This window comes from Pagrus pagrus (genome assembly GCF_965226575.1).
Source record: "Pagrus pagrus genome assembly, chromosome: 13".
In the NCBI taxonomy this organism is placed as follows: domain Eukaryota; kingdom Metazoa; phylum Chordata; class Actinopteri; order Spariformes; family Sparidae; genus Pagrus; species Pagrus pagrus.
The window spans coordinates 15,091,056-15,116,896 of record NC_140197.1 but is presented as its reverse complement, the minus strand read 5'-3'; the positions used below and the strand labels follow the sequence as shown (position 1 = coordinate 15,116,896).

Genomic DNA, 25,841 nt, shown 5'->3' with positions numbered 1-25,841 from the left:
CATCGATAACTATAATTCAAATCTGACTAAGATTTGGTAGTAAAATGTAGAAAAATAAATAGTAAATCAGCTTCAATTCTGCTACAAGGTACAATTTTTATTTTTATTGTGAAGGGGCGTGGCGCTTGTCGACGTCACGTCCGGCTACCTTCCGGGACCCCGCAGCCGCCAAAAAGAAAAGATGTTGTCCGAGAAGGAGACGAGAATTATCCGCAAGTTTGTGTGCGGTCAACTCCGTGATGAGCCAGACCTCAGGTACAGCTGGAGCCTTCAGGGCTTGTTTGATTAAGACCACTGCTCTGTGGCTTTGAATGTGTGTTCAGAGTTAATTGATGATGATTTTGGTCGACATGGCAGTTAACAGCACAACCCACTAACGTTAGCATACACCTCTTCAAACACTGCTGTCTGTAACTCAGACCAGCTGCATGTTTTGTATTTACCGCCGCATTGCAATCACTGTAATGTTAATGTGCTACTCGGTACGATAATAGGCCAGTACACGTGTGACGCAGGTTCATAATGCTGCGGTAAGTCAGTACAAACGTTCAACTTCAGGCGGCCGAGCTAGCTTTGTCAAAACTGTGAATGACAGGCTGCTATAACCCATCAACTTTAAACGACACCTGCTGGTGGAGTGGAGCAAAGTGTGCTTATTTTCCTCTGAGAACAGCTTGTTTATTCAGTGATGGAAAAAATTGAATATTTCTGAGTTTGTATAAATATTAAAATTGCCCCTTTAATGATAAGCTTTATTGTTTAACAAATCATTGCACTGAAACAAAAAACCTGCTTCATATCTGCACATATCGGACAACATATTCACAGATACCGACATACCTGTGTAAGGCCTAAAAGTTGCGCCTACAAAATTACATTGTGTTCATCTGTTTAAATCAGTCACTCAGTATAATGTGTGTTTAATTGTTATCGTTGTCAAATGTTGTCTTAGTTTGTATTTAAATCAATTCAAATGTTTTTTTTCCAGCACGCTGACCTTAGGAATGCTAAAAAAGCAATATCTGGCACAAGTTCAGTGTGAATCATTAAGTCCAGAGGCCAAAAACTTCATGAAACAGGTGGTTCACGAGGAACTGATCAAAATGCAGGTATAATCTCCAGCTGATATGTTGTTTTGTGTTTTGGATTTTTGTAAAGGATCATTTCTTAGTGCTGTTGTTATCATCATCATCATTGAACTTCATTTTTGTCCTGCTAGGACAATGAAGAAAATGGAAGTGAAATTGAGACTGAGAGGGTCCAGAACAAAAGGAAGAGAGAAAGGGAAAATGACGAGGTGATCAGTGGGGGAGAAGAAGAGGAATCCACAGCAAAGAGATCCCGACGTCAGTTAAGCTCACTATCAGATAGCGAATTACTGTTTTGTTGTTGTTATTTTGTTTTTTATGCATTTCGATGCCTGTATTTTTTATAATCTATTGCATGTTCTCGTTTCCAGTTACTCAGGGTAAAATTTCCTAGACTCTCATTTGCAGTAGGATTAGGGCCTTAAGTAATGTAAAAGTGTTTGGTCTGGAAAAAATAGCAGTTAGTCCTTGGTGAGGTCATCACTGGTCTTCTGTTGTCCCACCAACTGTCCAGTGTACAGTAATAGGAAATGAGGAAATGCAGAAAATCCCTATATCTGCTAAGATTGAACCAAAATGTTTGGTGTTTGTGCTTAAAAATGACAAATGTCTCATCAATCTTCAAAAACGGCTTATTTTTATAGTTATTCTATTAAATAAGATGCAGTAATACTCTTGTTTTTCCTAGTCCGTGGTCAAGTATCACTTGAAGAAAGCCCACATGGGTACTAAAGATCGACTTATTTCACAAACGACAAAACACTCGACAACTTTTTATTTGTTTTTTTTTACTTAACATTAGTGTATAGGCTACATTTTGCTGCCTGTCTGTGTGTCTCCTGCAGTTTTCTTTCATCAGTGTGACACAGCAGCACAAGCATAACACACATAAAAAATTATCATTGTTGTTACAGCAATAAATCATGATCCATGTCTCACACAATGCCATGTTGATGGCCATAGTTGACCGTTGAGTCTCATCTGCAGGTCGTGAAAGACTGATGCTATGGGTTGGCAGCTTGGGTCGGAGGTCAACCCTGCTGATGAGACTCAACAGTCATCTGTCTTCATAAAGTTACATTTTGGTGCCTTGAGTTCGAAGTTTAAGGTGGTGTGAGAACCCTGAGTACCAGTAGTCACAATGTGGGCAGATCAGCTTTTGCACTTCTAACCAGACTTTATTGCTTGGCATACCACTCACTGAAGCAGTACCACTTCAGATAATCTCCCTCAGTCAGTAGTTATGTTATCCTGACCTCGTCTGTGTTACCCACAGCGAGATTTTTTGTTTTTTGTTTTGGGTTTTGTTGTTCTTTTGTAAACCATGAAATGTTGTCTGTTTTGCATGGTTACTGACAGAATCGGAGGATAAAGAGGACCACAAAACAGGAAGTGAGGAGAGTGAAGAGCAAATTAAATCTGAATCTGAGGATGAAGTAGGAGAGGTGAAAAAATCTCAGCGAAAGACCAATGGAAACCGTAAACGGCAGGTGAACAGTGAAGAGTCATCAGATGAGGAAAGGAAAGAGTCTGAAGAAGAAGAAGAAGAAGAAGAAGAAGGAGGGAATGAGAGTAACTCTGATGACAGTCCAAAAGAGGAGGAGGAGGAGGAGGAGAAAAATAAAGCAAGAACTACAAAGAATGGAGAGAGAGGAAGCAGCAAGACAAAGAAAGGAAAGGAAGAAGCACAGAGTGATAAAGAGAATGATTCTGACTCTGACGACAGGTCAGAAAAGAGTGACAAAATCAACAGCAACAACTCCTCAGACGACAGTGAAAAAGGTGACTATGCAAACTTTATACTTCCATATCCCATACATAAATGTTTACTCCTTTACACAGTCACTATTGACTGACTTGATTTGACTGTCTGTTGTATTATGCAGAAGATAAAGTTTCAGTGGAAAAGAAAAATGACGACCCAGACTCCGATTCATCATCACTCCCCTCTTTGGAGGATGACGAGGACAAAGGGACAGAAAATACAGAAGATAACAAAAAGAAGAAAACTGTGAAAAAAGAGAAGAGTAAGAAGAGTGAGAAGACTGCCAAAAGTGAAAAGGTGAGCCTGTGACTATGGTGTCATGCACTATGGACATTCAGGAACAAGAAATATTCAAAAAAGCCAAATTGAGTGGTTCAATTGACAATCTTTTACAAATTAGAAAAGAGTAGCGGAAATATTTTGTGTCCGCTAGTGACCAATCCTTTATCCTTGTTATCCTTATCATCATGTTGATTGAAGGTGCAGCTGAATTCCTTTGGTTGCCCTGAGTGTTGTGAATAGAGTTGAGAGACAAAGTGCAAGATAAAAACATCATAGGTGCACATTGGGTAACTGTAGATCATAGACAGAACTGTAGAATAAATGTGCCATTTTCTCCTGCAGGACCACGACAGATCAGTTGTGAGGCTCAAACGCTACATTTCTCTCTGTGGTGTGAGGCGGAACTACAAGAAGCTCCTCGATGGCTGTCGATCTATTCGATCCCAGGTGGCTGTCCTGAAGAAGGAGCTTGAAGATCTTGGCGTTCATGGTCAGTGGTAATACAGTCGCCTTTTAATAGACTTTCAATTTCTCTACATTTGGTCAAATACTGTACAGTGAGATGTTTTGGGTTTGTTGTGCTTTTAAAAGAATGAAAACACATACCTTCATTTGATTGTATGACTACATTTGTGAAACTTCAGGGTGACATTTGTCACTTACAAATATTGTAAAAAGGTAAATAGTTAAAATTTTCTTTATTGAGTTTATTTATTTGATAAATGCAGAAGCCATGGGTTAAAGTAATAGCATGTGTATGTGTTTTCCCACAGGCCAGCCATCTATTAAGAAATGCAAAATAGCCCGAAGGCGGAGAGAGGAAGCACAGGAAATCGCTGCACTTGATGTCAGCAACATCATTGCCACACAAGGTACATTTTTGTTCTTTTCTTGGGTGTTTACATCCATTACTAAATGCCTTTCCAGGTGTCGTCATTTTCAAGTAGCCTAGCAGAGGTTCTTATTCACTGCAAGAGGTGTTGATTATTCAATTGGTAGATAGAAAGAAAATTTGCTAACCATTTTGATAATTGGTTATTGTTTCAGTCATTTTTTAAGCAAAAACCAACACCAAACATTTGCTGGTTCCATCTTCTTGAACACAAGTATTTGCTGCTTTTCTTTGTCATTTATGATAGTAGGTTGGGTTTTTGGATTTTTGTGACAAAAGAAGCATTTTGAAGACATTTTTTTCACATTTTGTTTTTTTCACATTTCATACACTAAATGTTTAATCGGATAATATAATTAACAGATATATTTATAATGAAAATAAACAACTTTTTTTTGGTTCCTTTCTGTTTAAATCTCACTTAGGCTTGTGCAGTTGCTCCTTCCAAACTTGCTTTGAGATAGTCTTTTTTTTTTTTTTTTTTATCCACATGATGGGGCTTTTTTATTGTGCATATCTCTTATCTGTACTTTCATTTCATTATTTATTTTCATTGAAGTGTGAACAGGAAAATCCAATTGATTTTACATGTCATTCAATACGAGTTGTAGAAAAGCAAATAAATATAAATGAATTGGGCTTGGCAATTATAGGGAAGAGGAATACAGTTTGCAAACATTCTGAATGTGATGCATATGCCCATTGGAAGTAAACATAGTCAGCACTGTAAAAAATTGCTTTTACATTTAGTAATTTCTCAAACGGTAAACTGTCACATACTGTAAAGTAATAGCACCTTTACGTATGGCATATATCCTTATTCATTCAAGAAGTGCTATAGAAATGTTATTGTTGCAATAATTTCAAGTGATTAAGTTACTAGTATTGATTATAATTTTATCACACTTGCAAAATATGAAAATATTGATGAATGAGATCCTCTAATGTGAGTATGTTTCTCAGGTCGCCCTAGGCGCAGCGGAGTGTCAGCAAGGCAGGTACACCAGGACTCTCCATCCTCTGCATACAAGCGCGCACTGAACTCCGGTTCTGAAAGTGATCAGGAAAACAACCCACAGACAAGGCACAGAAGAGCAGCAGACTGGGCCAACTTGAAAGGGATCATCAGCGATGACGCAGACAGCGACTGACCTGGACAGTTCCTCTTTGAATACGGACATCACATTTCTTCTTTGTACATGTTGTCTTGTGGTCTGAGATCAATTTAATTGCCAAGGGTTTTGATGCTAAAAATTTCTCTAACCTTTTTAAGTAGAAAATATCTGAGTATATCTGATGAATCATAAGCTATAATATCAGAGAGTTATTTTTTCATGTTCATCTATGTTCTAAATAAATAAATTGGTTTTGTTTTGTACTTTCATTTTGTGAAGGTGTGTGTACTGATTTTACAGTTTGCTTTTTCTAGCGTGTTTGTGTAGAGTGTGCCATGGATAGCAACAATAAGGATCCTTATTATCCACAGAGTCTGAATTAAGGCCCCTATATGCGTACAAAAGCTTGAGTGCTATCCTGTGACGATCGGCTCAATACAACTCTATAGGCTTTATTGGCATTACCATCATGAAAACAAAAACAAGGATGAATTTTTCAAAGGAGTGTGACTAACAATATTAGTTAAAAGAAATTAATATATACATTAAACAAAGCACAAATATATTATTTCAGTATGTATTTATATGTACACCACATAAAAATGTGCAGTATAAATTACAATAAATAAAACAAATAACCAAAGGAGACGGTGGCAGCAAGAAGAATAGACTACAAGTATGTTTTTTGAATGTGCATCTATTTTTCTCTTTTTCCCATGGAAACATGTGTCACACTTCCGGAACTAATTAAGCAAGCTCTCGTATATACGGAATATTTCGCAGACGGACCAGTCCGACGGAGTAATGTGTCCGCCCGCACTCCTGCAGGTCAATTATTTTGACCGTTTGTCACAGAGACGCAGTTGTCTCAGATTATAACAGATAAGTACATTACATTTCATGCGTAAAATACTTAGAAGCAACAACAATACCGACATACCAAAGGTTAGTAATTTAAAAATAATTATCTGAAATTGTTTTATAGCTTGATCTCTTAATATTTTAAATAATTATTTTACTGTCTGCCGATATGGGAAGGAATGAAACATAAGTTACACAACGATGTGTTTAAAACATACATCTGCACCGTCTCTATACCAGTATAGTGCTCAGTTGTGTGCTACTCTATTGTTTTTGCAGGTTTATATTCAGACAGCCAGCCATCAGCTGATCAACTTAGCTCATGAAGATGCACCAACAAACCTTTTCTTTTCTACATTACATTGACAACACACTGTGTGCATCCAAGGTATGTTTATGGCTATCTTGAGTGTAGAAGAAAAATATGAATGAAAAAACAACCCTGTGAAGAAGAAACTAACAAGGGATTTATGTAATAATAAATGGAGATCTAGACTGAAATCACTGCAGAGCCACCAGCTTGGTTTATATACTGTACTGTTTGTGTGTAGAGAGAGCCCCTCTGCCAAGTAATATACTATTTCATACAGCCAAAAGAAGAAATATCTTATAACCCTTTCCCTGTAAATTTGAGTATAATCTCTAAACGCATGTCGCACAGGGATGGATGATGATGCACCAGATCAGGCCTTTGCTGAGTTCAAGACGAGAGACCTTGGAGGATGGGGTGTTGCTCAGATTGCTGCTGGCACTGGGCTTGCTGTGTATGCAATGTGGGTGGGAATCCTTCAGCCTGGCTTCCGAAAAGTTCCCTTGAAGCTACAGGTATGGTCTAAATCTTCATCAATTAAGAACTAATTATGTAATTTTTCTTGTACTAAAAATGTTTTGTAAACGTTTGTTTTGGTTGTTTTATCAGAAGCTTTTTAAACTATCTTTCAGGTCCCTTACATCCCTGCCAGCAAAGCTCAAGTGAACAATGTTATGACATTGCTGAGAGGTCGAAAGGGAGGCCTTGTGGATTTGGGGTCTGGTGATGGCCGCATTGTAAGTATAATCAAGACATTAGACCGCTTTCCTTGCACTTGTGAAGCAGAATTCACCAAGCGTTGGATTGTTCACCTACTAATAGGTGAGCTTGGTTTAGACCGTCATGAGACAGGTGAGACAGGTGAACAATGGCTTTTGACTGTGGTCTCTTTTTTTTTTTTTTACCCTTAAGGTGTTGGAAGCCCATCGGCAGGGTTTCACTCCTGCTATCGGTTATGAGCTCAACCCCTGGCTTGTTCGTCTGTCCCGCTTCCATGCGTGGAGAGCAGGCCATCATGAAAAGGTGTCATACCGACGGGAGGATCTCTGGAAGGTTTGCCATTTTTCACTTGTGTTATGGCCTCAGTAACACAAACAGTTGCTACACCTAAGTTACACCAACATTTGGTTCAATTGGTCAGGGAGTAAATCCTTTAGTAACTACAGACTTCTAGAAATCCATTTAAATACTAAAAAAAGCATCTGTCTTTTACATGGGATCAAGGTATTTATTTTATTCCAATTGTTACTACAGTTATCTGCCTATTTACCAATTGCTTTGTATCTCCTCATAGGTCGACATGACGAAATGCAAGAACATCACAGTGTTTTTGGCTCCTAGCGTGGTGAGTAGTGTAGTAATAACAGTAATAGAGTGACCTCATTGAAAGCCAGAGGAGATAAGGTCACCTGCAAGCATCACAGAAAGTCTTGTCTCTGTTTCAGCTGAAGATTGCAACTTGTTATAAAGAATTGCTTGCCGTTACTTTACTACATTTTTGTAAATTCTTAATATCCTAAAATCTGTCAGCATGTTTGAGGTGTAGTTGCATCGGATTCATTATTATGGGTCAGTTTCAGTCATTTTTTATTGTGCTTTTGTGTTTCTCAGCTTTCATTATTGCAGCAGAAGTTAGAGGCTGAGCTTCCTGATGATGCCATGGTGGTAGCTGGTCGTTTTCCCTTCACTGAATGGACGCCGTGCAGGATTGAGGGACACGGTGTGGACAGAGCGTGGGCATATAGCATGCAAGCACTGAGACAGCACACCTTCGAGAAAAACGACAAGATCACAGTAACGGATGGTGACAGTGAACTAACCAAGGAGAAATTAACCAGTTGAAGCTACATGGATGTTTGAAATGATAACATGGTATTTTATTGTATATCATGAACGTACTTCTTATTTGGCCGTCTGTCTTTTTAGAATTGGACGTCTCTGACAAACTATTGCTGCCGTCTGCTCCGCTGTAGTACAGTGATCAGCAAACATATACATAGATTATTGGACAAAAATTCTCTTCCGTTTTGATAGATGGATTTTTTTCATTTGTTATAAGCAATGTTTGACCACATTTTAACCAGAAGTTTCTTGTCAATGGTTTCTTTTGGCATCAAACAAAGACCACACCTTTGCCTCTAGAACGCAGAAGAAATATTTTGGTAATTATCTGCCTGACCTAAAAGAAGGAAGTGTTGTATATTCCTCAGTTTTTTGTTTGTTTGTTTGTTTTTTGTTAAGTATATTCCACACAATTGGAGATTATGTACTTATCTAGGTGTTAATTTGATTATTACTAATTTATATTATTAATTAGTATTTCTTGTACAGGCCTACGTATAATTGGACAACTTCAGAGGAAATGTTGGTAGGAGGAACCAAAAATGTTAAAGCTTTGTGACTGATGGTCTGAGGCACTTTGGTGTGTGTTTGTGTCAGCAGGCGTGGAATGTGGCTCTACAGGTTCTGGACGTCAAAGGTGGCTAGTTGTTTTTTTCTCAATCTCACAGATTATTAACACTTGTATAAACCCCATGGGGCCTATAGTGTATAAAGGGTAAATACTGTGCAGTTACAGCAGGATCCTATTAATGGTATATTCATTGACAGTATGACATGGTTACCACTGTATATATTTTACATACATTTACATACATTAAAATTGTCCAATCAGTTTGTTTTTGCTGTGGCCTTTTCTCTTCATTCTCATGAATTTGTAGGTTTTACCTTGCTGTGACAGTTTCTGCTTTAAAAGTAACTGCTCTTATCTGTGTATGGTATTCAGGTGAAATTCCACTGTGGCTGATGATCTACGGTGGGCCATGTGAAGAATGCCCTAAACAAAACAAGGAATATTGGTTTACAGTGACTAAAGCATGTCACTGTTGTAAGCAGACACATATATTGTTTACATAAACCATAAACAAGCCCTAGACAAAACAAGGAATATCAGTTTACAGTGACTAAAACATGTCACTGTTGTTAGCAGACACATATATTGTTTACATAAACCATTCAAACAGAATGTGCAATAACGAGTACATGATCCAGGCTAGCTTTGAAGATAAATGATGAATAAGATGACTAATTTTTGTAGACAGGTATCCATTACAATGTTACCTATGAGATAAGGTGCAATGAGGAGTAGAGAGTAAAAGTTCCCCTAGAAGAGCAGACTTCCTTCAAATTGTGTTAGGTTTTTTGGAAGGTCCTGGACATTGAAAGAAAAGAAAACTGTTTTTAGGAAAAGCACTGCAGATACATGGCTCAAAGGAGGGCAAAAGCCATTAGATGTCTTTCTTTAGGAGAGTGATTACTTTCACACTTATTTTTCAGGTCTTATATAACATGTTAAAAGCTCCAGCATTTTTTCTCTGATTTATAATTAATTGCTCCTCATTTTTAAATGTACTTGCACACTGATAGTCGGTCTTACTCAAAAAACGTTGTTGGTGCTGTTGTTTGAAAGACATAACCGGAAATGGTGCTCTTATTGTTGTGACTGACTTGACACAAGCTGATTGGGTTGGTTGAATTCTGCGCCTAAAGAGGAAGTTGCGACGAAGCAAACCCTGTAACTAGCAAGCTAGCCATATTTTTGAGCCGCCCTAAGCATTGAAAAGGGGAATAACAAGAGCAAACGCGCACAGTATTATATATTTAGTGTTATTGCAAATTTGTCAGATATATAACGTGGGTGTGCATATTCACCCGCCCTGAAAATACAAGCGGTAAATGCAGGTTGTCGAGACCAACAGTTATAGAAACATGTCAACGTTTGACAGCTAACGAGAATGATACCTTCATCCTTCTAGAAAAGCTAACGAGTTAGCCATCCGCTGCAACGTTAGCAACTGGGTAACTTAGCATCGAAACGATTGGCATAGAAAGCTAATTAACTTTGCACATTTCTCCGGTACTGGAGCTAGCATTAAATGTGCCACAAAAACAAGGTTTATGTATTGATTATAACGGTAAATTACAACAACAATGCAGCTAACCTACCAATTAGAGAAAGCTAATTCAATGTTTAGTTTGTAGGCTTGGTAATTGTAAACGCATTTTATTCTAGCAGAGAAAAAAGCGACTGAGTGTTCAACGTTGTTATTGTAAGCAAAGTCAACGACGCCAGCCTTTGCGAGCTAGCTGTGTATGGTATCGACCCAAGTAGGCGAGCAGACCATGATGAGCCCCCTCTGCGGCTACGTTCGCCAGCAACACCTTAGCTAACGTTAGCTACAGAATTGGCTAGCTAGGTAGCTAATGTTGGCTTATTGCTGTAATTAATCCGAGTGCAAATAAACTGAAGAAACCAACTGAGCCAGCTAAACATGGTAAGGAAAATTTAACTCGCATTATTTTCCAAGTTATTCACGTTCTCTTCCTGTCCTATTTGCTAGTAGCTAACGTGGTGCACATGCTTTTGAGTCGATTATTTGACCAGGAAGACCTCAAGTTATGTTAATAAAGTATTTAAATATCTTTAATCGTGTATAATTGTATGCACTGCAGTTCTTAATGCCTATCAAGTCATATAACGGTTTGCTCGGGGCCAGGTATTTCACGGGATGTGACAGCTTGTTAAGCCATTTCACGATACAAGACGCCCATCTTGCAAAACCAAATATTTGCTTTCAGTTGTGTTAAGCCTCGGCAAGTTGTGGCTTATTTGAGGAATTCAGACCTGCCTGACACAGGAGGTGCCCTTTAAAATCTCAATTTGCTATCTCACTTTGGCCTAGCAAGGCCCAACTTCCTCTACTACCTAAGCTTGGTCAACTAACATAACTATTATAATACAAATTATTTGTTATAATTACAACTTTCTTATGCAACCCTCAATTAGGAATCATATGAGCAAGTCCGATTCCAGTTGTGCAGAGTAGAAATACTCAGTTGTGTGAACTGTGTTTCCATGACACCCTGCTTTAATGTATTCAATCCCAACATCAGTCATACATGTGCAAGGGCCAATTACAGTTCTGTGGAGGCAAAGGCACGTTTCCTGTTCATTAAGTCATCCACCTGAGCAAGATGCCTGAGATACCCCTGCAAGCACTAGCTTACAAAAGGTCTCATCTTTTGGTCAGTTTACAGGGCCTCATGTTGAAGTACTCTGCATATACACACATACATTATTTGCTAACACATAATGGATGAGACTTGGCCTTTTAAAAATACTTATTACTTGTTATGCAAACAAGATGCTTGAATAGCAATGCATTGTTCACTGAGAGGATGAGTTTCTTGCTCATGCACAGGTGTTTGGAGAGATGCATTGAGTATCTGCTGTCCATGTGCACATTAGATACTGCAAGACATGCAGTACACAAAATGTATCTTGTAAAATCTAGTATGATTTTTGTCATGATAATAGGTAGAAGATTATGACAAAAATACAGAATTCAGTGGTTTAGATTATGCATATTGTTAATTAAATAGTTTAAATGCGCATTTTGTACTTAACTTTACCTTCTATTATTCACCAGGCATCAGAGGAGGCATCACTGCGTGCTCTGGAGAGCCTTATGACAGAGTTTTTTCACAGCTGTACGACCAATGAGCGAAAGAGAGAAATAGGTATGTTTGTAACATGTCACTGCAAATTAGAAACGAGACTTTCAAGTTTAAAAAAGGGGAAATTGAGTTTAATTGATAACCTTTTACCCCAGGTTCAGGTTAATATCACATTTTCTTGTGTTAAATGTAAAGGTATCTATTGAAATAGATCACTTAATTGATTTAATCTTGTTATTTGATTAAAGGATAATGATATACATGAGGCCTTCTATCTTTGAATATAGATTTGCCAACCTGCAAAGTTCATTAAACAGTTGGCACAAAACTGAAAAAATACAATGTACTGTATGCTGACATATACTATAGTGTAGAACAGGCATAGTTGTCACCTGAAGAGTGTTTAATATGATCTGACGTTCTTTGCCTTCTCTTGAGAGTATTTCTTGTGTTTCTTTTTTATGCATTTCCTGTGTTGTGACGCATTACTTTCAGTCTAGCCTACATTGCCTTGAACCTCTGTCAGAGATCATGCCTACTTCCTTTTTTCTGCAGAGGAGCTGCTGAATAACTTTGCACAGCAGAGTGGAGCATGGCGCCACTGTTTGTTCTTCCTCTCCAATACTCGAAATGAGTATGTCATGATGTACAGTCTCACAGTTTTTGAAGTAAGTCTTCTAGGTTGGAGATACATATTTTCAGTTCGTGGCACTGTCCAGGACCTTCCTTACCTTTTTATGCTTTGAAAATAAGATGTTATGCTGAGAAAAATTTTGTTTTACAGGCACTGAGAACAGAATTTGGTCAGGCTGTTTTCCCCTTTCCTCATTTCTTTAACTATGCAAAACAAGTTAGCAATGTATTGCACAAAGTTGTACAATACAGTTTGCATGGGTTAAAATGTTGAACATCCAGTGACCCCTAATGGCATTATTTCACCTTCTTTATTATACTGGAGATACGTAGGTTTAAATTTGAGTTTTTCATTTGCAGCGTTATGTTACTAGTGGAATGCATGTTAGAAAAATATTTTTCAGTGGCATTATATTGTTTAAAAAACATTTTATGCATAAACTGAATTATCCTTCAAAGAGATCACTCATTACACAAATTATTGAGAACTGTTACAAAATATGTGTATAGTCTCCTTGTGACACAGCTTTGACAGCCAATTGTTCCTTTTATTTTCAGAACCTGGTGAACAAGATGTGGATTGGTGTTGCTTCACAAGACAAAATGGAGATTCGCAGCTGTCTGCCCAAACTCCTACTTGCACAACACAAAGCAGTGCCATATTTCATCCGTAACAAACTCTGCAAAGTCATAGTAGACATTGGTCGCCAGGATTGGCCAATGTTCTACCATGATTTCTTTACAAACACTCTTCAGGTAAGCCCTGTTGATGTTGTTTCTGTTAGTAAATAATGAATTAATTCATATGTTTAATTTAAGTTTTAATAATCTCTGTGTGCTGGTTGACTAAGGCACAGAAGATACATTAAAAAGATGGAACTACAGGGTTCCCCAATACCTCAGGTGGTAGAGTGTGCGCCCCATGTACCGAGGCTGTGACCTCGCTGCAGCAGCTCAGGGTTCAAATCCAACCTTGGCTGTATGTCATCCCCAACTCTGTCACCCCATTTCATGTTACTCTTTAGCTGCTTTATCTTACAAAGCCATCAAAAGGCCACAAAATTATAATATTAATAAGACTACAAAACCATAGCACCTCTTACACTGAAGATGTGCTCTTTGATAATGTAAATTTGCTCTAAGAGGTTTACTTTATTGAATTTAACTTGATGTGGTTTGAACAATATATTCTAGTTATTTATAATTTGCGGACCACAAACAGAAAGCAGTCATGTTGTGATATGAGGATGTAGCTGGATGTGAACAAGTGCAGAATTATGACTCACTACAAAATTGCTAAATGTCTTTCTTTTAAAATCTTACAACATTGCACTGTTGCTTGGTGGATATATTAGACTATTGCTCATGAGCACAGTTTTGAAAAAGAGCTTTGCAGTCCCTCCTCAGAGGGATGGAAACAGTTTCTTTTTGTTGTAGAATTAAAATTCATTGGACTACACTGATTACATTTAAATAGAAAGTCAAGAGTCTACATTAGAGGTCCCTCTTCCTTCAGAGCAAGGGGATGGCCTAAGAGTTAAATTGCAGCTGAGTTTTGGTTGGCTCTACGTAGATAAGATTTAATGTGAATTTTTCATCTTTAAAACCCTTGAAAAACACCTATTTCACTGTTTAACACTAGATTATGAGCAAAAAAGTAATAGATCAGATAAACTCGTGGGTTTCCCCTCAGGAAAGTTTTCAGCCAATGTGTCAAGCCACACGCAAGAGATTCTGATGCATTCTTTTCTCATGATCAATATACCGAGCAGATGATGTCCTAAACAGCCACACATATTATTAGGGATGCACGATAATATCGGCAAATAAAGGCTTATATATAGCATAGCATATATATAATTCGTTACAGAAGAAAAGGCCTACCTCTGAGATAAAACACTGTGATTTACCCTGAAATGGCTACCAGTCCTCATAAATGCATTTATTAGGGTCCCTGCATGGAATAGTCTGGGAACTGGTTTGAAAGTACTGTAAGTGGTGTTCAAAATTCAGTCATCCTCATCTTTATTGACAGAGCTATTGTCTGTTACTCTCTTGTGAACTACAGTTGATCCAGTCCCCAGCTCTTGCCCCATTGGGGTTGGTGATGTTGAAAACCACATCAGAAGAACTCGCATGTCCTCGAGAAGACCTGAGTGTCGCCAGGAAAGATGAGCTTCGTAAACTTCTGCTGGAGCAGGTACCGACAGTGCTTGGACTGTTGACAGGTGAGAACAACCTTTAATATTATGTGCAAAGTGATTTCCTCAGTTGTAGCTGATGGAACATCAATGCTGGTGCATTTCTTTCTGAACAGAAGAAAAGCCTGCAGTCAAGATATAGAGAAGAGATTTATGCTCTTACTGTTTAATCTATTTCTGCCATCTAGCTATTGTGCAGAACTGGTACTTGATACATGCAAGTGGGTGTAATCTATCAAACAATGACTGTGCTAAGCTTAACAGTGCTCTCACTGTAAGTGTTGTCAGTATAGTAGGTACATTTATAGAAATGTTGTATGAATTTGTTTTGCAGGTATTCTGGAGACTTACTGGGACAAGCACAGTGTCATAGCTTCCACCCCACCTCCCTCACCCACCTCAGGGGAAAGTGGTGAGTGAACTGTCCTTAAGTTACCTAAAACTGCAAAGACTTGCTAGTATCGTGGCGACATTGACCACAGCAAGCTTTTTATCAAGTGGTTTGTTGTTGGGTGTTAACCAGACTATTTTTTTTGTCCTTTCAATGTGCCAGTGGAATTGTTGGGGAATTTGTTTCAGGGCAGCCAGTACTCAAAGCTGCTTTGCCAGCCTATGGCAACATTGGACAATGAGAGTCATCAGCTCTGTTGTCTCGTTTTGGAGTGTTTGGCTCACCTGTTCAGCTGGATCCCGCTCTCCACGAGCATCACACCCACACTGCTGGCATCCATTTTCCATTTTGCACGTTTTGGCTGTGATCTTCGGACAAAGGCCAAGATAGGATCCTTCATCTCCTCCAACTCCTCATCTTCAAACGGGCAGCTTAATCCTGGGACAATGCCACCAACATCGAACGGAGGAGGGCGAAATGGACAGCAGAGTGAGGGCAACAAGGTGGATCGTGCCCGGCTCGGTGTACTCGCCATGACCTGTGTCAATGAGCTTGTGTCAAAGAACTGTGTGCCAGTGGATTTTGAGGAGTATCTGCTGCGCATGTTCCAGCAGACCTTCTTTCTCCTGCAGAGGCTGACACGAGAGAATAACGCTCATACAGTCAAGAGCCGCCTACAGGAACTCGATGAGAGGTATGGCTCAGTCCATTAGCTGAAACTAATGTTTGTGTAAACTTTATGTAAACTTGTGCAGACTATAGAGTGTATTCTTCTTTGACAATTCTAGCATGTGGTCTGAAAACCTTTCTTATACACATACCTATTTGCAGTCAGAAGTTGCACTGTGGTATTTCTTTTAGTAGTCTATCTTTCAAAATGGCCTTTGTTTTCATCCCTCCTGCTGGTCACACTAGCTCTATACAGCCTATACACCCTAACCCTAACCTCAGATCTAGCTGCTGAGTTAACATAACTATATACCATATGAATCAATTTCAAGTGTTAATACGGTCACTTTTGCAATCTCAGTTTCTACGTCAACCCAACCAAAAGCTGCCGACATAACATTTTCTCATGCAAGACAGTGATTCGCAGGCTGTACATCAGTCACTAGGCTCCATTTAATCACCTCACATCATCTGTGACCTCCCAGTCATTATCAACCAAGTTTGTGTTGTTTGTGCAGACACAAGCCGTATTGTCACTGTCCGAATGAGACCATCAGCAAATAGACTGGCTATTTCCATATAGTTATTATAGTTATTGTTGATGCCTGTTAAAGAGCTGGAGTCCGACTTATCCAGGTTGGATAAGTCATAATTAAAACTATCTTTTATGGCGGTTTGCTGAGGATGAATTGAGCAGTCTCACAGCCTGAGGAAAGAAGCTGTTCTGGTATCTGGGGGTACAGTACGACACTATAACACAGTTAATTGTGTTTCACCATCGTAATTGTCCACAGCACCCAACATATGAAATGTTTCTTGTACTAGTCTTAATGTTACGTTTGTTAATGTTTTCTCTTTCCTCTTGCAGTTACTTGGAAAAGTTCACAGATTTTCTGCGCCTGTTTGTCAGTGTTCACTTGAGGCGGATTGAGTCTAGTCCTCAGTTTCCAATTGTAGAGTTTCTTGCTCTGCTTTTCAAGTACACCTTCAACCAGGTAATTATCATTTGGTTGAACAGTCATTTGTTTATGCAGTATACACCCAAGGTTGTTCATTTCTACAGATTTTTCTGCTAACTATGAGTTCTGAGAGATTACAATACTTCTTCTCCTTGGGTTTCAGCCTACCCACGAAGGCTACTTTGCCTGTTTGGATATATGGAGTGTCTTTTTGGATTTTCTAACAACCAAAATCAAAAGCAGACTCGCTGACAGAGAAAGTGTTCTAAATAGGTAAGTTGCTCAAAATAAAACTATTATTCCTTTTAAACTTCTGTGGTGTTACCCATTGAACAAAAAAAGATTACATCAAAGTAATGCAACCTTATAAAATATGATCTAGTGTGCCTGATTTTTGACTGACTTTTGTTTAAAATGTAATATCTTCACAGGTACAAAGATGCCTTAGTTCTTCTGTTAAGGGAAGTACTGAATCGCATACAGTTCAGATATAATCAGGCCCAGTTGGAGGAACTGGATGATGAGACTCTGGACGATGATGTAAGAACAATTTAGATATATCTCACAGTCCGTCAGTTTCATCTTTTACTTTGTGTCTCTTGTAGCCACACAATATCTCTGATAAAAGTTTGTTATCAGCATATTAGCCCATTAAAGATGGGCACATTTTACAAAGGTGTATATCTTACATTTCAAAGTCTGAATGTCCTCTTTTATTTGGTAACTATAGCAACAGACTGAGTGGCAAAGGTACCTGCGTCAGAGTCTGGAGGTGGTTGCCAAGGTGATGGAACTGCTCCCATCCCATGCATTCTCCACTCTGGTAAGAGTTTATGTTGGTGTCACCATGACATTTTGTTTGCTTTTTAGGCATCTTTAAGTGTACGTCTCTGGACCATTGAGTGCTCCAGCAGCTGCAAATTAGCGCAGTAGTAGATTTACTTCAGTACTGATATGGAAAGTATTTGCTGGGCTCTGAATTTGTTTGCTAACTGCATGAATGCCTGCAGTCATATAACACGAAACATCTGTGTGTACACTGTAGCTTCCTAAAACATAAAAGCAAAACTGACTCCCGAATACTATATTAGAGCACTTGGCCTTGTTTGTCTGCCAGGTGTGCGTTAAAATTGTGCATCAGACTTGTACTCTTTTTTTTGTCCATCCATATACTGTACATTTGGGATTAAATGCTGTTTCCCAGTAGCCTATGGTGCAGCAGTTAAACAGGTTGACAATAGAGTGTAAGTCATAAAATACATGACTTAAAGCGTACAACATAAAGTCAACAAATCTGTTCATAAAATAATAGTACAAGAGACGAAGATGATAGTTCAAAAAACATAAAGACTATAAGACGATGTGATCATGTCACCTTAAACATAGTCATTGTCAACAGTTTTGGTACTTGCCAAATAATTGTGTCAAATATATGAAATTACAGGTATCTACAATAGTGTCACTAAATACTTAATGCTAAGTTGGAACAATAGGTTAAAGTCACTAAAAACAAGTTCTCTCAAGATAAATAATGCACACAGTGGAGGACACATTTTAGGTAAAACATTTTTTAATGGTAACTGTTTTAACATTGTACTCAGCTTTAATGACTGGTTAGACCTGAATGTCACATTCACAGTGAACTTTAACCTAGGAGTAGTAAGGCAGAAGTAGGGTGATGTACGTGTCTTACAGATATGGTGAGTTAAGTGTGCAATGTAGAAACTTGCATTTCACTTTCAGTACAGATAGCAAACAGGAAAACAGCAATATAATCACATAATTTTATAATAATGTTACAATAAAAAAAAAGTTTAGTTTAGGTGTTAACATGTCAGACTATATCAGGGCACATATTAGGAGATAAGCTGCAGTCTTTAATAAAATAACATGTTCCTCTTTGTTGATATTGTGTTTGGTTCAGAGGTTTTTCTGCTCTTCTATTTTTGTGTTGCATTTCCGTATTGTGCATGATACATGTTTTTATGTCTGCTGTTTTCACTAACATGTCTTTATACTAACAAGTTATGGCTTAAAGAAAAATTCAAAAGAAACTGGATTATTTCCACATGGTTATGGATTTTATTAATACATACATTAATACTCCTCCTTATTCGTCTTTTCTCTCTCAAGTTTCCAGTCCTCCAAGAAAATTTGGACGTATACATGGGTTTGCAGCAGTTTATTGTCACCACTGGCACAAGTAAGTAGCCTTCCTTTTGTTTTCAAATTTTCTCTCGCTTCACCCTCTGTCTTTTGTACTGAGGTACAATCACACAGAGTGACACTAATTGAATACATAAAAATGTGTGGATGGCTTTTCATGATGTTCTTCTTTCAGGTCGGAGGCTTAATATCTCTGCAGAGAATGATTGCCGTCGACTTCACTGTTCTCTCAGGGACCTCAGCTCCCTACTTCAAGCTGTCGGACGCTTGGCTGAGCATTTCATCGGAGAAATCTTTGCTGCACGTTTCACTGATGCCCTGGCAGTGGTGGAGAGGTCTGTTCTCTAAATGTACTTTTTCAATCATTAAGAAGTGTTTCTGGTGCCTACATCATGAGAATATATTATTTAACATGCTTAAACAAAACTGCCATTCTGCAGTCAATAGTACTGAATTGCATTCATTCTTAAGTTGGTTGCTTTCTGTTCCAAATGTTTAGTGTTGATTGATTTTTAGTGGTAGTTGATTCTCTGTCGACTGTCATGTTGCTCAATTCAAAAAGCAAAATATCACAACGGACCCCTGTTTCTTTTTCCAGGTTGGTTGAAGTGACTTGCTACGGCTCTCAGACCAGTCTTTACGACCTCGAGACCGCTGTGCCTTCTGTGCTCAAGCCAGACCTCATTGATGTGTGAGTATCACATGTTTAAAGTAAAGGTCAACCATAACATGTGATGTCACACTATTGGGAACTATGGTTTCAGTTACAAATAACAAAACTAAGCTGTTGTGTTACGAAATGCTTTTTGCAGCCTTTTGCAGACCATAATGGGGGAACTGAGTGTGTGAACACTAGTTTGAGTGTTTGTGTGAATAAAGACACTTAACAGTCATATTTCACAGCACTGAAAAGCAGCTCTTGCTGTTAGCAGTGTGAAGTTGCCTCCTGTTGGTAGCCACCAGAGCTACTGTTTTACATAATGAATTCCCAGAATAACTGTATTTCTAGAACTGACCTGATAAAAATCCAGATCAATCTTTATCACATTGAAATGTTTTGTTTCAGTGCTTAATAGAATTTTATGACTTACACAATTAATACTGCCATGAATAAACTAAACATATTGCAAGTAACATTATTAAAAGCTTAATAAACAGGAATCACCTTTGTTTGATTCACTGTTTTACTGTGTGCATGTGTGTTGCTTTGTTCATTACAGACATGCGCAGGCTCTTGCTGCTTTGCAAGCCTACTCTCATTGGCTAGCACAGTTCTACAGTGAGGTCCACAGTCAAAACCAGAGCCAGTTCATCAACCTCATCACATCTGCAATAGATGCCAGCAGCCCACTCATCACAGCTAAGGTAAATTGACTGATACGTATCTGTTTTTGTGTTTTCTTTTGTCTTTTTGTTGTTGATTTATGCAGAATCTCTTGGTTAGTTAAGAAATTTTAATTGATTATGGGTCAAACATAAAGTGCAATTCATGTTTACTTGCAGCAAAAAAAATGTTGGTTATATGTTGACACAGTAGTTCATTAAGGAGGAAGTCTGATATTAATATGCTGACACTTGACACTTTTGGCCCCTGTTCACGAGAACTTCTATTTGTGCGTTTTTTATTTAGCTTCTTATGGTTAATACTCCCCTTTCTTGAGCATTAAAAGCGCATTTCAGTATAGCTTTTATTAACTATTAGTCAGGTAAAGACCATATTTCACCCATTTTCAAATCTCCTACTGAATGGCATTAGAGAAAACAATCAAATAGTTTTAAACACTTGGGAGGGTTAAATAGTGAGAAGAGAAACTGAGTGGAAATTGTTCGCATTCAAACACTTACATTCTGTCTCCAGGTACCAGAGAAGTTGCTGCTCTCAGCATGCCATCTGATGGTTTCCATAACCTCTACAGTGCGGCCTGTGTTCTTGGTCACTTTGCCAGCTGTTCAGAACATCTTCAACCTCATTACAACAGAGAATCAGACCCGCAGACTTCCCCAGGAGGTAAAACTAAAAAAAAAAAACTAAATCATGGATTTGTTCAGTTTTGAGAAGTAGCATAGGAGGTGTACTGTTGTAAGACTTTAATAGTTCATAAGACGGATGATTTGACAGTTTCTGTCTTCTGACAAAAGAAACACATAACCATTAGAAGTATGTGGATTTTTAAAAAAGATCGAACACCTTGAAGGGCCATCAGTACATGAAGTAATTGCTTTATGTATATTTGTATGTGCACTTGCCTTCTCCTACAGGCTCACATGTTGGTGTGTAGGGCTTTGTCCAACATGCTGTTACTCCCGTGGCCGAATTTACCAGAGAATGAGCAGCAGTGGCAGACGCGTTCCAGCAACCACGCCAGCCTACTGGCAGCACTTACTCGAGAGTATCGTATTTTAAGAGGGACAGTGAACATTACTCCACGGCAACCCGATCTGAATAACAGTCAGTATTTCTTTCTTTATTTTGTTTCTTGTTTTGTTACTGGTATTTTTATTACACTGATGTCCTTTTTCACACCCTGCCATTTCTTTGTCCTGCTCTAAGTGTGTTTTCTGACTGTTTCACCACCACAGTGAAAGCAGTGATACAGCAGACCCTGCCTGTGCTCAGAGACATGGTGGACAGCATCTCTGGGGAATCCACTAAATCACGTCAGATCTGTTACCAGAGTCTTCAGGAATCTGTCCAAGTGTCCCTCAGCCTTTTCCCAGTGTTTATTCAGCAGCCAGGTCAGTGTCTCTCATCTACAGTATAGCTATCCATCTAGAGATTATCACAGTATGAAGTTGATCCTATCTGTCTATTTCGTTTTCTGTACCTACTTGTTCTGTCACAGCGGACTGAGGGCTATCCTTGTATGCACTGTACTTGGAAGACAAGTAGAGAAAATCGTATTGGTCACATAAAAGAAACTGTCCTAAGATCACTACAAAACCATACTCTGTTTGCATAGAAAGAATTGGTAGCTTTAACTAAATGCAGTTAATAAAAATTAATACAAAAATTAGAAACTTGAACAAAAAGGTTTGTCTGACTGACGAGCTGTTAATTTTAACTTCTCTTTTCCAGATGTGACAGATGAGATGTTGGCCTTCTTCTTGACACTGTTCCAGGCGTTGCGCGTACAGATGGGCGTTGCCTTCACAGGACAGATCATCCACACTTTTCTCAGCATGTTCACCAGGTAAAAAAAAAAGTGTGACTTCTCCACTATTATTAAAAACTAATGCTACTTTTGTAAGTTGTAGTCAGTTTTATTATATCCTGTCTAGATAGATTAAATGGCATTGGGGCAAACCCTAAAAATGTTGGTATCACCCTAATTAATGCAATGTCACAATGTGCTCCAGGGAACAGCTGGCAGCCAGTATTTTGCAGGAGGGCAGTGCAGGGTGTAGAGTGGTACAGAAGTTCCTGAAAATCCTGCAGGTGGTGGTGCAAGAGCCAGGCCAAGCTTTCAAGCCCTTCCTGCCCAACATCCTCTCTCTGTGCATGGAACAAGTTTACCCGGTTGTGGCAGAGGTAAGTTGGTGCTCACCTGTTTTGAGTTGACATTCATTCTGCGGTTTGATTTTATTTATTTATTTTTTTTGCATCTGCACTCATTTGCCTGCTAGCACCTATAATTAGCATGTGATGTCACTTCTTCCATCGGAAATCAAATTTCCCTACAGTTAAATATGAATGATGTTGAAAAGCATGTATTACATGAAATAATCACATTAATAGTGGGTAACAATTACAATAATGCTTAATGGTGATATCACTCCGATGCGATCTTTTTTTCTTTGGCTTTTATCAAATTTCCTGGATTACAGATGCTCATTCAATCTCTTGTCTTTGATAGCGTTCTTCCCCAGACGTCAAGGCAGAGATGTTTGAGTTGCTATACCAAATACTTCACCAAAACTGGAGATACTTCTTTAAAACTTCAGTCTTAACAAGTGTCCAAAGAGGAGCCCCTGAAGATACCATGGAAAATGAGGCCCAGTTCACAGCTGCCATGCAGGTGTGTGTATGCATGTGGCTTAAATTGTCATCATAGGCCTTTTGGATTGTTAAATTGTGAAACTGACTTGTTCTGAAATATTTTTCCCAGGCTTTCGGACAGTCTTTCCTGCAGCCTGACATCCACATCTTCAAGCAGAATCTCTCCTATTTGGAGTCACTGAACAGCAAGCACAAGTTGTATCACAGAGTAGGTTGGGCTTTGGGTGTGTTAGAGAGCAGAGTTGTTAAATCACTTTCAAATTCTGTATTTCACTTATTCTCTTTCAACAGTGTGCAGATTGTCCTCAAGGGGCATTTTTTCAATGATTATCAAACCACTTATACATTTGACAACCTTCGCTATTTATAGAAAGGGACGTGTACCAATGTAAATATGTCAATGTGACCTCATACAAGTTATAACAGCTGCACATTTAAGCAGCCTTTTTTAGGACACCATTTGTATGAGGTTTTATATTTATCCTATATTTATTATCAGTAAAACTTGTTAGACTTGTTAGAAGTTAGCTTTTTTTTTTTCTTTTGGCTTTTCATCCCTTTCTGACAAATAATCTAGTTATTCCCAGTGACTACAGTAGTCGGAAGTACGTTATGATAAGATTTAATACATAGTAAATTTTAGATCGAACACACAACTGTATTGTACAACTGTACAACTGTAAAAAAGAACTTGATCTGTAATTAAGTCAACAGTGATTGGGCCCCAGTCAATCTGTCTGTCCTACACAAAACGTAATTCTTTCATGGTATATTTGATAAAAGGATTCACCACATCTACAGTGACTCTGATGTCATCATTTTGTTTTTATCGTCCTTCAGAAGCTTTTCCGGACCTCCATGCTCCTCCATTTCATCAACGTGCTGCTGCAGGTCCTTCTCCACAAAAGCCACGACCTTCTTCAGGAGGAAATCACCGTTGCTATTTACAACATGGCCTCTGTCGACTTTGATGCCTTCTACTCGGCCTTCATGCCAGAGTTCCTCAATGGCTGCCAGGGTGTGGACACCAGCCAACGGACTGTTCTCGCACGCAACTTCAAGCTTGAACGGGTAAGATAGACATTTTTAGTAACGTTTTTTCTCCCGTTTAACTGAGATCACAGTTTCAAAGTTGGCAAATGCAAATGCAAAAGTTCTTTGATTAAATCTCACAGACTTGACCAACTGTTACATACACTATATGGCCTAAAGTCAGTGGACACCTGACCATCACACCTATGTGAGCTTGTTAGACATCCATTTAAAAAAACATGGTCATTAATATGGAGTTGGACCCCCCCCCCCCCCCCCCCATTTTTGTGGCTATAAAAGTTGCCACTCCAGTCAAAGGACTTTCCAAAAAATGTTGCTCTATATATGGGACTTTGTCCAATCAGCCAAGAGAGCGTTTGTGGAGCCAGGCACTGACGCTCATAATCAGAGAAGTATTTTCTTCCAAAGGTTAACGGAGGTCTAATCTGCATTACAGCGATTAGCCGCAGTGTTGTGTGGCAGTATGGGAGTGCCTGTTTTGTTGTGAACTTAAACATGCTGCTGCTGCTCGAACATGGGAATCCATTTCATCAAGCTCCCAATCCACAGTTTTTGTGTTGATGTGAGGCGATTTTTATGCGCAAACGCCCTTGTTGGCCCCACTATGGGTTTGCATGGTCTACCACTTCCTGGCTGAGCTGTAGCTTCCCCAGGAAACTTCCACTTCACAAAAACAGCACTTTGAGTTGACCGGGGTGGAGTGAGGAAATTATATGTGAAAACGGTGGCATCCTATGACAGTGCTATGTGTGAAGTCACTGAGGTCTTTTCAGTCCATTCTCAATGTTTGTTATGGAGATTTCATGACTATGTTCTGGATTTTATGCCCCCGTTATCAATGGGTGTAGCAGAAACAGCTGAGCTCAGTAATTACTAGGGAGTGTCTACTGACTCTTGACCATATAGTTCACTGCTGTATAGGGTTAACAATGAAACTACAATATGTTTAAAGATTGATTTTGAGCATTTTCAGTATCACCCTGTATCACCAGTGTGTTTTTCTCATTTGCCTGTTGTACTGAATGTTGTTTTCTTCCTCTCTTCACTCTAAACATAGTCAACTTCTGTCTCCTCTGTAAAGTAATAGGTTCAACTTTTTCTCTTCTTTCTCCAGGACTTGCCTTCATTCACTCAAAGTGTGCAGCGGCTGGTGAATGACCTTCGCTACTACAGACTGTGTAATAGTAGCCTGCCCACAGGCACCATCAAGCTATAGCACAATGACTGCTTGAACCACTCCACACTTCAACTATGATCAAGGACTGCCTGTGCTGACCACTTTGCCCAACACTCCTTCTCCAATTCTGCTTTGCTCCACCTATTCAAAGTGATAGGCAGGAACAACACACATTGTTTGGTTGAGTAATTGGAGGTTGAGGATGCTGCTGATTTTTCTCTTTGATTTCTACTGTAGAAGGTTGGCGCTTAATTATTTTTTAAAAGCAGCGCCCTCCTTATGTGTTGCCAATGATAATTTGGCAAGAAACGAAAACCTGGTCTGCAGTTGGCTTTTGCCCAGACCTGGAGCAGTCTGAGCCAGGCCTTCTTTCCCAAGCCTCCGCAACAAAGCTGGGCTGGGACTGAGCACTTTCAACTCATTTTGAGTTTTTAAAATGTCTGCTTTTATTCATTATGCCTTCAATTTTTTTCATCTCCAAAGGAGACAGACTCTCAACTTAAGATCTTTCATATCATTCCATTCTGAAAATGAGAAAATCTGCTTGATTAATAAAGTGCTTTTTTTAGTAAAACTCAGGTACTTGTTATCTCATGATTTTATTAACTCTTGCAGTGTTGTTACAGTATTGTTTGTAAGGATAATGGTTGTATTAAGAGATTTCAGATTTCTCTGTATGTTGACACTGTTTTGCTTTACACTTGTCAATGGCATCCCTTTAAAATTGCTTTTAACTTAAATTCATCTAGTTCAATTGCTGATTTT

The 25,841-nt window shown here is 38.8% G+C and overlaps 2 protein-coding genes and 1 long non-coding RNA gene across 3 annotated transcripts; 2 read left to right on the top strand and 1 right to left on the bottom strand.

The window, feature by feature from the left end:
- The first annotated feature begins 149 nt into the window (after positions 1-149).
- Positions 150-8,936, top strand: antkmt (adenine nucleotide translocase lysine methyltransferase). The gene is made up of 12 exons (XM_084372321.1): positions 150-255; positions 989-1,109; positions 1,220-1,346; positions 2,448-2,870; positions 2,975-3,150; positions 3,478-3,625; positions 3,909-4,007; positions 6,686-6,828; positions 6,946-7,050; positions 7,226-7,366; positions 7,608-7,658; positions 7,925-8,936. Exons 1-12 carry the CDS (start codon positions 182-184, stop codon positions 8,153-8,155), a joined length of 1,839 nt encoding a protein of 612 aa, XP_084228447.1. The 5' UTR covers positions 150-181; the 3' UTR covers positions 8,156-8,936.
- Positions 8,937-9,064: 128 nt separating this feature from the next.
- LOC311268602 lies at positions 9,065-9,839 on the bottom strand. Its single transcript, XR_014623984.1, has 3 exons — positions 9,750-9,839; positions 9,434-9,524; positions 9,065-9,149 (listed from the first exon to the last, which is right to left on the bottom strand). It is a non-coding gene; the product is annotated as an uncharacterized lncRNA (long non-coding RNA).
- Positions 9,840-9,900: 61 nt separating this feature from the next.
- xpo6 (exportin 6) lies at positions 9,901-25,654 on the top strand. Its single transcript, XM_084372320.1, has 24 exons — positions 9,901-10,647; positions 11,803-11,893; positions 12,386-12,498; positions 13,022-13,219; positions 14,532-14,691; positions 14,999-15,076; positions 15,218-15,749; positions 16,593-16,719; positions 16,847-16,956; positions 17,115-17,223; positions 17,414-17,506; positions 18,817-18,886; positions 19,025-19,184; positions 19,448-19,540; positions 20,070-20,214; positions 20,708-20,857; positions 21,109-21,298; positions 21,430-21,585; positions 21,926-22,040; positions 22,207-22,378; positions 22,704-22,865; positions 22,956-23,054; positions 23,687-23,917; positions 25,014-25,654. Exons 1-24 carry the CDS (start codon positions 10,645-10,647, stop codon positions 25,113-25,115), a joined length of 3,459 nt encoding a protein of 1,152 aa, XP_084228446.1. The 5' UTR covers positions 9,901-10,644; the 3' UTR covers positions 25,116-25,654.
- The last annotated feature ends 187 nt before the right edge of the window (positions 25,655-25,841 follow it).